This window comes from Schistocerca gregaria, chromosome 6, assembly GCF_023897955.1.
Source record: "Schistocerca gregaria isolate iqSchGreg1 chromosome 6, iqSchGreg1.2, whole genome shotgun sequence".
In the NCBI taxonomy this organism is placed as follows: Eukaryota; Metazoa; Arthropoda; class Insecta; order Orthoptera; family Acrididae; genus Schistocerca; species Schistocerca gregaria.
Genome location: NC_064925.1, coordinates 253,907,814 through 253,920,297, shown reverse-complemented (window position 1 = coordinate 253,920,297; position 12,484 = coordinate 253,907,814). Strand labels below are relative to the sequence as shown.

General features: G+C 37.5%; 1 protein-coding gene across 3 annotated transcripts in view; it reads right to left on the bottom strand.

The window, feature by feature from the left end:
* The window catches only part of LOC126278057 (polyphosphoinositide phosphatase), a 169,290-nt gene that overhangs the window by 90,616 nt on the left and 66,190 nt on the right, over window positions 1-12,484 (bottom strand). For all 3 annotated transcript variants that reach the window (XM_049977875.1, XM_049977876.1, XM_049977877.1), the window contains 2 exons: window positions 5,048-5,330; window positions 4,674-4,869 (listed from right to left, as the gene is read on the bottom strand). In XM_049977875.1, coding sequence (XP_049833832.1) covers window positions 4,674-4,869; window positions 5,048-5,330 — 479 coding nt within the window. The remainder of the gene's footprint in view (window positions 1-4,673; window positions 4,870-5,047; window positions 5,331-12,484) is intronic.

Genomic DNA, 12,484 nt, shown 5'->3' with positions numbered 1-12,484 from the left:
GAAGAATTAAATGATCTGCTGAATGGAATGAACAGTCTAATGAGTACACAGTATGATTTGAGAGTAAATCGGAGAAAGACGAAGGTAATGAGAAGTAGTAGAAATGAGAACAACGAGAAACTTAACATCAGGATTGATGGTCACGGAGTCAATGAAGTTAAGGAATTCTGCTACCTAGGCAGTAAAATAACCAATGACGGACGGAGCAAGGACGACATCAAAAGCAGACTCGCTATGGCCTCAAAAGCAGACTCGCTATGGAAAAAAAGGCATTTCTGGCCAAGAGAAGCCTACTAATATCAAATACTGGCCTTAATTTGAGGAAGAAATTTCTGAGGATGTACGTCTGCAGTACAGCATTCTATGATAGTGAATCATGGACTGTGGGAAAACTGGAACAGAAGAGAATCGAAGCATTTGAGATGTGGTGCTATAGAAGAATGTTGAAAATTGGGTGGACTGATAAGGTAAGGAATGAGGAATATCACGCATAATGGGAGAGGAAAGAAATATGTGGAAAACACTGATAAGGAGAAGGGTCAGGATGATAGGACATCTGCTAAGACATGAGGGAATGACTTCCATGGTACTAGAGGGAGCTGTAGAGGGCAAAAACTGTAGAGGAAGACAGAGATTGGAATACGTCAAGCAAATAATTGAGGACGTAGGTTGCAAGTGCTACTCTGAGATGAAGAGGTTAGCACAGGAAAGGAATTCGTGGCGGGTCACATCAAACCAGTCAGTAGACTGATGACAAAAAAAAAACAATGTTGACATGTAACTAATGCACAAGGACAGTGGTTTATTGGATTTGTGTTAACACTATTAACACTGTTATAAGGTTCAGAAATGACAATAACATGTGTACACGTCAGAGGATTTTTAAAGTTCGGCATCTGCTGAAGCACAGTGGTTTGCATTATGCCGCTTGATAATAACCTTCAGCCAAAACTGTAATTGAGAAAAATAAATGATTTCAGCAGTCAATGGTGAATATCATGTTTTTTATAATGTTTTACATGACTGTGAACCCCTGTCATGATAGTTAATCAAAACTCTGCTTGTCAACTGCAATAAACCAATAGTTTGCAAACTAGTTGTGCAACTTTTATTTCAGGAGTAGAGAAGAGATTGAGGTAATGTGTTGTAGTGATAGACAGGCACGTCCATGAACTCAGTGCATGGCCACCAACACGAAGCATTTGTCACCATACAACAGGCCGAGCTTGAAAAACGTGTGAGCAGTTTTTGAGAGCAGCCTGACATGTGAGACTGCGCACCAGGCAGCAGCCTGACTGAGTAGAACTAATCCATGGATAGTTAACAGATTGCATGAACTTGCTAATGGATCCACAGGTTCAACTGGAGTACAGGGAACATGAGCAATGGGCAAACCCCAGTACTGTTGAACTGTCTGTCTGGTTAGTGCCTACTGAGGGGGTGCAATGAACAATGAAGCAGGAAATCTGATGAAGAATGATAGGCCATTCCATTCATGGCAAGCATCAACTCTTAGTGCCATTCCTAGATGACTGAAATTTGGAGGGTGACTGGAGGGGGGACGGGAGGGTGGGGGGTGGGGGGGATAAGTCAGTTAAGTATCACAAATAGTTAATTGAGAACTTTAAGAAGTGGTTTACAACTGTGACGTTATCCAATCTACAGCAAACCCATTGGTTCAGCCAGCACCTCACAGATGAAACAAAACTATAATGGGACATTACAGGAAAATACTGTGGGAATTACCCAGTGCAGAAATTTTTGGCAGAGTACTGGGGGTGTAGCTGGCAACAGTATGTTAAGTGTCACGTGATGACAGGCCCTCATTACAAAGTGAATTATGGGATGTTGTGGAAATTATTCTTGCACTTAGTCTCATTAGTGCATCACCTAGACTTGTTGTTTGAATCAGAGGAACTTACAGCTGTGCTATATCAGATGATGACTTACTGGGTACATAGACAACTAATTACGGTATCAACCCAGATTGTAGGAGGATCGCTGGACCTTCTCTCAGCAATGAACAAGTTCCAAATCAATAGAGATCAGTGGGGGCCTCGGCTCCTGTTAGGAGAAATGTTGTAGCAGGAAGTGGTGAGTAATGAACTGCATCGAACAACAGAAAATTATGCTTATTTGGTATGAAAGGTGGTAGAAGGTGAAACTGACAGCGCTACTATTAATCGCTCAGGCATCATGATAAGGGCACTGCAGTTTCTCCTGAAAGTTTATCTGCTCTTACAGAACAGGCAAATTGTGGCTACTCCTCCTGATTCTTCTGGTGGAGTTCTTTAAACCAAAGGAAAATCAGGATTCCACTGATCAACAGAGATAGGCTAATTGTCCACAGAATGCACTTTAGAATCTGCTGGCAAAGTAAGTACATTAGGGATGGCTAAGAATTCTGCATGTGTCTGGAACACACACACACACACACACACACACACACACACACACACAAGTGGTCCCTGTCACCTCAGTGCACACGTCCACCATTTCCACTCCATGCTGCCAGAGTGAGAAGAGGATGAAATCATGAATGTGCCACATTAAATGGCAATGCAGTTCCACAAGGAATGTGAAATAGCATATTTCATATTCAGCTACACAGATCATTAAAAAAAATTCAGTATTATTAAATTATTTCTGGTGCACTGAAGACACAATAAAATTTATACCTGGTACAAACTGTCAACATACAAAGAGATGTAAATGATTTTATAGATTTTCATCACTCAGGTTGCTGTAATCATGAGTTATTTAGTTCCACAATTGAAAAAAGCCTTTCGTGCACCTACGTTGATCGAAACATTGTATCATCTCATTATGGAGATATGGGAAATCACACTGAAGGAAAACAACACAGGACTGCAGGACATTTTTAACAAAGTAATTCATCTTTTAGTTCTGTTCTGTCAGCAAACGCACAGGGATGTTTTCAACTGAAATGGCAAACAGTCTCAAAAACAGATGTATGATTGGCAGTCTCTTCAAAAAGTTTAGCAAAACTATTCTTGTTGTATGTTTTGATACCACAACGAATTCTGCAAAATTTGCATTTTCTTTAGCATCAGTACGCTTCAGGAAATGAATAGTGCTTTTTGTCAAAAGTTGTCCCATCAACACTGCAACTATCCTTTTAAATGCATACACATCAATTTAGAAGTAAGTTGTTTTTCACATTGTAACATTTTAATGTGGACCATGTGCTGTCAAGCACCCACTTAAAATATGAGGTATGCATTCTGGATGTTTTAATTTTCATCCCTGCTATCCTTTGTCCTTCAGAAATTCAACAACTGCAGGTCTTACTTGTAAAATCATTCCAGGCATGCCCCATCTCTTAATCAATGTACTTTGCAGTAAATATAATGTCTCCATACGCTTCATTCATTTCCATCAAAAGCAACTTTAGAAAATTTACTATTCATATCACTAATTTCATCACTTGCTCCATGCCTGCAAATGTAGCGCAAAGTCCTCCTAGATGTACAGAATGATGAATTCCATACAAATAGTGTGTCAATTAATGTAAATTTTTGCTCTTGCATTATTAACTAAATCTTTAAATTTTTTGAGCATGGTGTTAAATGCTGTTTTATAGCAATCTGCAGTATCTGTCCTCATGTGAGTTAATAATAGATATTGAGAATTATCATCCTTCTCTAAGAAAAAGTAACTGTGATTCCCATTCATTTTTAAAGGCTTGTGATGACAGATTGATAGACTGCCTCTTTTTGTGCAAACAGCAACAGGACCTTGGAACTTCTTTTATACCATGAGCAAATATCAAAATTAAACCATGCTGACACTATGAGTGTGCCGAGCTGAAAAAATTCATGCCGTCTAAAAAATGTTGCACCAAATGCTGAAAGAAACAGTGTCACATCCCACAGCTAAATGAAATGTCATGCTGTATTCAGTAATTCCAAGGAGGACCAAGCAAGGCCGAGATATACTGAGTAGTGTTGGGACCAGCCAAACCTTGGACTGCACGTACGCAACGCATTGTTCGAGCATAACTTTTGCATGCCATGGTTGTCTCTGGAATAGACAGTAAAGCTCATTACAGTCAAAGGTCAGGGCTTTCAAAGCCACATGACAACAGTACTGTCTTCTTTGGGTTCCACTTGGTAGAGGAAATTGGGGCCAGGTGAGGTGGGCCACCACATGCTGATAGTACAATTTTCAGACATGGCGTTTGTACAATACTTGCACAGCCTGAAATGAATCATTTACATGTAAGACAAAGCTACAATGCTCCAAAACTGCTATGCAATAAAATCATATTTGGTAGCTGTTAGGTGAATTTTTTTCCCCTTATACAGCATCTTACAAGGTTTGTCACTTCTTAAATTCATAACAGACAATATTTCCCATCAAGGACTTTAGACCCCTCAGATTTCTTCAGCACTGTTTCAGAGCCCTCATCTGCTCATCCTGCAGTAACTTAATTTTATGGTATGTAAAATCAAGTAAAACTATAATGTAAGGAAATGCTATGAACACTAATGCATATTATAGACAAAATTTTACTTTCTTCAAATATGCAACATACAGACCAGAATCTATCAAAGAACCTGTGGGGAAAGTTCATACCATTATTCTCTGTAAGCCCTCACATCAAACATTTTGAGCAACACCTGGAAGAACAGATTATGTATGTACTGTACCTGCTGTTTCAGCAAAAGGATCACTCAAGTCAAAGCTGATGGCAGGCTTAGGAACTATTTTACTAATGTCCTGACTCCACTGAGCAGGAATGGAACCACGAAGTTGAACAAAGGCACTAAAATGGCCCAAAATCAGGGAGGACAGCCCTGAATCATGAACAATCTGCTCTGTTTCAACTTCATTGGCTACATCACCCTACAAAGAAAAAAAGCATATTTTGTAAAATGTTTCACCTCTAGTATTCCTGACCTGCTCTATTTTATAACAAAAAACAATACCATTGCTAGAGTAATGAGAAGTTAAAAACATTCTCCAATTTAGAAACATATAAATTGATACTAAACTTCTTTTATTTGTGTAGGTTCATACTCACTTGAAAATTAGCTCCTCTCTTAAGAAACCTTGTGCCTGCATATCTGTTTGATCTTCGAGCTATAAGAGTGATGTACACAGATCTTCCAAAGATGCTTATATTTGACTGCCCCACAAAGCCATGTGTTACATAAAGGATCCAATCTGGATGCAGAGACTTCTCTACTTTACTCAGAAGATAGCTATTCCACACAAATCTGTAGTTGGGACTGTTCCGGACTCCATAGTTTAAAACTTCAGGATGTCCCTCATTAGGTTTATTTTTATCATCATTCAGAATTTCACTGAAAATCATAACAATTCCCAACTGAATTGTAAATTTAGCCAGGAATAAAACAGTGTGTGTGCATGACTGTTTATGTTAGTTTAAAACAAGAGGTTAAGTATAATTCTAAATAAATGCAAACTATGCATGGGAATGATCAGTGTGTTACCATATAATCACTAAGCAATAATATTACTCCCATAAATCAATTGAAAAGTTCCACAATAACTAGAGTTTGGACATTTGCTCCATAAAACACGAAAATAGCTAATTAACTGAGAAAGATTGTTCTTTGCCATTTTTATTTTTATAGAAGCATTACTTAACACCTACAGCAAACATTAAAAACACTGTAAATGCAACCATACCCATAGTTTACACAGTTAGAAGCTTTACACCAAAAAAGAGGGCACCAGCTTCTTGTTTGCAGTAAACATATATGCCCAGAAATGGATTTGTTTTGCGCATACAGAGATAGGCTTCAAAGCTTGCAGTTCTCCATCTGACTGTTTCAGAAGTTGATGTTCCAGGCCTTCAAAAGTAGATGTGCCAATCACAACACAATATGACCATGATCAGAAATGCTTTAACCAGCTTCTATGCATGGCCTATAATTTCTATCTCAATGAGTACATTTGTACTCCATAAGCTACTATATTGAGTATAGCAGGGAGAAAATGTAGTTATTTCATCCCCTTTATATCCGTTTAATGTAAAGTGTAGCATGAGATGTTGGAGTTGGCAGTCATGTGTGCTTGAGGTGTGCTTGTTTGTGTGTGTGTGTGTGTGTGTGTGTGTGTGTGTGTGTGTGTGTGTGACGCGCTCTTTCTTTACTGATGAAGGCTGTGGCCGAAAGCTCTATGTGAGTGTCTTTTAATCGTGCCTGTCCGCAACTTGACTTTTCTTCTTTACAGTAAGCAGCAATCCATCTTTTCCGACATTGTTGACATTCCTACATGGAGTTTCCATTGTTTGAGAAAGAAGAGCTCTTCTCATGTGAGACCAAGTGTGTGTAATTTTGCCATCATGATCATTACATGAGATTTATTTAAAAGAAAATAAAATGTTTCTTTACTTATCTTGAAACATGCACTGAAAAAAATAGAAGACTAAGTCTTTAAAGAAGAGCATAATCTTTTCTTCAGCTTCTTCACGGGGAAGTGCTTACCATTTCTGTGAAGTACACTTTCTGATGAAGCAAAACCAACAAACTGTACAACTCTTCTTTGAATTTGCTCAATCTTTTTGTTAATCCAGCTTGATAAGCTTCGCTGCCTAATAAACAACATTCATGATCCAGTAAAATGAGATTTTGTGGGTGAATATTACACCACTAGTATTATGCACTGCTTGATAATTGCTATGGAAGAGAGATGTTTTGGACAGGAATGGTTGTAGGCAATGATGGATGACATGAAACACAGTATATACATAACAGAGGTGGGATGGTATATTTATTAGAGTGGTGCAAAGTTTCATAGTGGTTTTGTTTTGCATGTTGGTATTCCAGTTGCTATTTGAGTTTTAAATTTGTCATTTTCTCATTTAGAGATAGTGGATGGAGCTGTGCGTGCTGTAAAATGGAGTGCCAAGTCAGATTATTTCTGATATAATCTTCTGTTTAAGTTCAATAGAGAGGTGACAGTAACAGAGGCAGCCAGAAACATTTGTGCTGTGTATGAGGATAATGCCACTGGACAGAACATGGAAGAAAATGGTTTTCTCATTTAAAGGATGATTGTTTTCACATTAGTGACTCTTCATGTTCAGGAAGACATTTGCAGAGTTTGATGAAGATCATTTAAACACATCAACCCACAATTATCCACATCAATGTACTCAAGAACTGGCAAATGTGATGAATTGTCATCATTTTACCATGGGGAAGGTTCAAAAAACAGGAGTATGGGTAATGCATGCTCTAAGCCAAAATGAAAGAAAGCAGAAGGTGGTCACACATGTACATCTCTGCTTGCTTACCACCAACTTGCTCGTGAACAACACAGACAATTCTTATTCCATGAGGTTTCGGGTCTGCAGCTGCATAAATTCATCATCTTCTTTTAATATTTCAGCTGAATACTGTCCATCCATCTTCAGAATGAGCCAAGATGACTTAACACTTCAGCACTTGCTACGACCTTTTAAACCCGAGGACCAAACCATTGTGTATGCGGCCAAAGATATTGATAATTGTCTTTGGCCGCATACAAAGTGATTTGGTCCTCAGGTTTAAAAGGATGGAGCAAGTGCAGGAGCATTAGTCACCTCAGCTCACTCTAAAATGGCTGAAGAAGAAGCTGAATTTATGCGGCTGCAAGCATGAAACTTTATGGAACTATCTTTACACTGAGAAAACATGAAGATGCACTGGCCATTCCTGTTTTGTATCATTAATAGTAACAAGAAATGATGTATTTATGCTAACAGAAGCAAAAGAAACGAATTGTTGAGCCCAAACAAAGCAGTAACTCCCTGTACAAAGACCTGTGTGTATCCACAAAAGATAATGTTACGCATCTGGTGGAACAGTGATGGTGCGGTTTACAACAAATTGCTTCCCCAAGATGTAACCATCACTGCCAACATTTATTGTCAACAACTAAGGTGCCTTCCAGGTGAAATCCAAGAACAAAAACCAGGAAGACTGTGTGAAGTCATGCTACTCCACAATAACATTGTGGCATGTGGTGTAATTACATGAATTGTGTTGTACAATTTCAGCCAGATTACAATAAAACTAGTTACTTATTATTAATGTAACATCAGGTTTTATTTAATCACTGCTTTTCCTGGCCAATAAACCTTTTTTGTTAAAGAAATCTCCACCTGGGAACATCTACCTACGTTGTCTATCAAACAGTGCAAATGTCACTAACATCATTCACAAAAGTAATCATTTATAACCAACAAACAAGGTAAATGTGTGATAAGTAATCTGAACTAAAGAAGAGTAATGATTTTTAGTAATTTCAGAGCTGTTGTTTAAACGACTCTTTGCTAGTTGCAAGATCGTTTATCGAAATTATCATACTGTTATCTTGAGGTGGCAACGCTTTTCTTTAAACAAAATGAACAGTTTTGTCACACAGTACCACATGTACACAACACTGATGTATTTTCCTGTCAAAATATTTCATAACAGTTGTTACAAAATTGCCACACTTCATGCATAAGCAGATAAGAATTTATATCATGCAAGATGCTGTTTGAATTCATAGACGTTTGACACGTTTACATTCTAACTGCTATTTATCAGCTTAGAGTGGGTCCTTGGCCACTAGTACACAATTATTATTGCAATTATAACTAACAACATTTAAGTCTGTATAGAAAATCAATTTAAAACTGCTGCTGCAATATTTCACTAAGACGGCGGCTAGCATAAGACACTCACTTATCTATTCTGCTTCAGGCTGTATTTTACTCATAATAAATGTTTTATATTAAATCTTTTCTCACCTTCACTATATGCATTAACATTCGAAAATATTTCTCAATGTTTCGTGATACATTAACATTCACTGTTTACCAATAAACTAACTGCACTGCAGATCAATACCGCTAATGGCTGTTCTGTTTGGTATTTGAGCTGAAAACTTAACATTTATGTAGGATGAGAATTACAAAGAAATAAAACTCCAAACAAAGAAGATTCATTTCAATAACACATAATCTCTATTCTCAAGTATCAATTATCAACATGACAATACTTTAGTACAGTTTTTTACTGATCTCTGTGTAACGAAACTTAAATCACATCCTATCAGTACAAAATTTGAACAAGAAGAAGGATTTTTCTACAAAAATAATAGATAACAAAAGATTGAGATTTTCATTATCTTTTTGCATGAGTATTTTCTGAGATATAATTTTTTACAAAATATTAAATTATGTCATTGACAATAATTATTTATTATTTTACTAATGATGAAGTACCTTTTATCAGTATCATAAGAATATGGTCAAAGTTCAGTCACATTACACATACAATGCTGTCATGAGTAATATTTTGAATAAAATATAGGCATGATATTACAACATCCTCCCAAAAAACACTATACAGGAGTTGGGTTGGGAAGTCATTCCTCACCCGTCTTATTCATCTGATCTTGCACCATCAGATTTTCACCTTTTCTGCTCTCTGTTGAGCAACCTTCAAGGAACTTCTTTTCTGGATGAGAATGTGCTCCAAACATGGCTTGGCAAGTTCTTTGCTTCAAAACCACTTGATTTCTACCGTTTTACAATCGGAAAGTTATTCTAGAATTGACAGACTGTTGTAAATAATGAAGGAGACTATGTTATTGATGACTAAAGTCTTTGTTATGTGTATCAGTTGTGTTTATTAAAGATGTATAAAAATGGTGCAAACTTATGCACCAACTGGATATAACGAAAAACTGTGGAGATTTTACCACTTGGGAAAGCGAGATAACAGACATAAATAATGCTGATGTTTGACTTAGCTTAGACACCCAATATAAAGGTTGGTCTCAGACTCTCAGTGAGGAAAATGCCCTCCTTGGGCAAAAATGCACATTTTGAACCTGTTATTCATGCTGGCTATGAAACTGTTGAGGAGTCCTTGGAGGGGATATTCGCCCACTCCTCTCTCAAGGCAGTAAGCAATTGTTGCACAGTTCATTGAGCAACATGTCTGCCAATAGCACACCAAGCATGCTCTATTGGGTTTACGGCTTAGAGTATGCAGGCCATTCCTTGTGTTCAATATCTACACTTTCCAGTGTTTCTGAGACCTCAACAGTCCTATGTGGGTCAGCATTTTCATCCATAAACAGAAAATCAGGACTTACCACAACGCTAAACAGATATACATAACCCAGAATAATCTTCCTCCAATACTGCTGTACTGTAATGGTACCTAGCAGTGGTGTTCAGCCATTATGGGCAAAGCTTGCCCACACTATAACACCTAGCCCATACCGATAAAGTTCATGAGCATTCTGTGCTGACTGAAAAGGCTGTGGCCAAAAGCTTCATGTAAGTGTCTTTTACTAGTGCCTGTCTGCAATTTGATGTGTCTTATTTGCTGTAAGGAGCAATCTCTCTTTTCCTACATTGTTGATATTCCTACAAGGAGTTTCCATTGTTTAACATATATCTTCCCTATAATGCAACTGATGTATTTGTTTTACTTTACATTCTTCTTGATTCATGACATGTTCCATATTTTGAGGACCTCCTCACTATGGATTTATGGAATGAAAATTATATCAAATCTAATCTAGTGAACCAATATATATTCTCTAGGTGTGACTGATCCCAACATTTAATAACACTTCTGATAATAACTTCAAACTGAAATTGTGACTTCTGTTTAAGATGGTCTCAGAAGTCAATAAACATGCATCAACTTGGGGCTGATAACCTATAGCCTTTTGGGTCTCATAGACAATGAGAGCAAGTCATTTTTCACGCAACTGGTGCACACAGAATCAACGTGGTTTCTCACAAAGACTCTGTGCTCCCTATCATTTTTCAAGTGTTTTTTTTTTTTTTTTTTTTTTTTTTTTTTTTATCACCAACCCAACTTCACATTCCGAGACTAATCTGAAAGAAGAGGCGTGTTATATACCAGCTGGATCATAATCGCAACTCAGAGCTTCATATACTGACTCAGTGACTGCTAAGCTGCCAATGGGAATGGATTGTAGATAGTCTCTACTAATAACAAATATGACCTGGTGACATAGCACACATTTGCATATATATGAGATCAGAAAAATCACTCATAGTCTACAACTATGAAGGATGATCTTTGAATTACTGAAAATATAACAAATTCCCTGTCATCTGTACTTGATGGTATGGATGGCCATATAACAAAACAGTAAAACCATTAAGCTCCATGAGCACTGGACTTTTTAACTCAACAACTCCAAATCTCCAAGATTATTCCACTATACAATAAAAAAGACAAGTGTAAGGTAACTATGCCCCTCATCCCAACAGTATCAAAAAATAGAAAAAAATCATGGATACACAAGAAATGACCATTCTTGGAAGTGCATTGGTTCACCACAGTCCTGACAGTTTGACCAATGTATGACATGGCACAAATTGAAGCAATGCAATGGATACCTACCTTATGCAAACCAAGATTATCCTTTACAAGCCCTTATAGGGCCCTAAACTTAGATAGTGGTCAAAACACAATTCACACCATGTTTCTGCAGAATATGACCAATACTGTATAATACTGGTATAAAACAAAAAGACCACAGACTTAGGGGCCACATCATTATTTTCATCACTCATGGTTGTTCGATACTGCAACATGCATCCACTCTATCTTTCGCTACAGGTGACTTTTTCACAGCTAACAAACTTTCAGGGTTGAGATGACATGGGCCCTAAGAACCAAGGAACAAAGTACCCCTTCGCAACAAGTAGGACTGTGACAACTACCAGTCCAAAGATAAAACCAATGTGAAATGGCTTCCATAAATGGTATGTACCAACTCAGTCTTGTAAATAAAATAATCTTCTGTTGTTTTGTTGATAAATAAATAAAATAAATACAGGTCTTGTGTCTGCTTTAATTTAAAAGCAGTCTGGGTTCTTGTTCCTCTTAACATATTTCTGAATTTCATATTTAACAACAAGGGAAATTCCTGGATTGAGTAGCCCATAAAATAAAGGACAGGAAGCCACTCACTTATAGCTGGCTGATGTGTGGCACACAAAAATATGCACCAGAAAACAGTTTTCAACACTAGCTTCCAAGCTCTTGCTATTTCTCTAGAAAATGTACACACATTCCCACACAAAACCACACAGACACCTAAGCACACATACCCATGGCCATAATGAGACTCTCACTGTGGCTGCAGGTGCGCGCCATTTCCACAGTGATTCTATTTGCACATACCCCTTGGAAAAATCTGTGGTAGTAGTGTTTGCAAGTAGTAAATGACACGGCAAATTTGAATCCATCCCACAGGTGTGCTCAAATTGCCTAACAGGTTAAGAAAACTGTTTGCAATAAGCAGGAGATATGTTTAAATCTCAATCTGGAATAAATTATCAATTGTCATAAAAAGTAAAGATTCTGAAAAAAATCTGCTGCCCTGAATGCTTCCAGTGAGGCACCAAAATGTATGCTTCACTAAAACAAAAGCAATCCTTGTAACTGTAGCTAGAATGAAA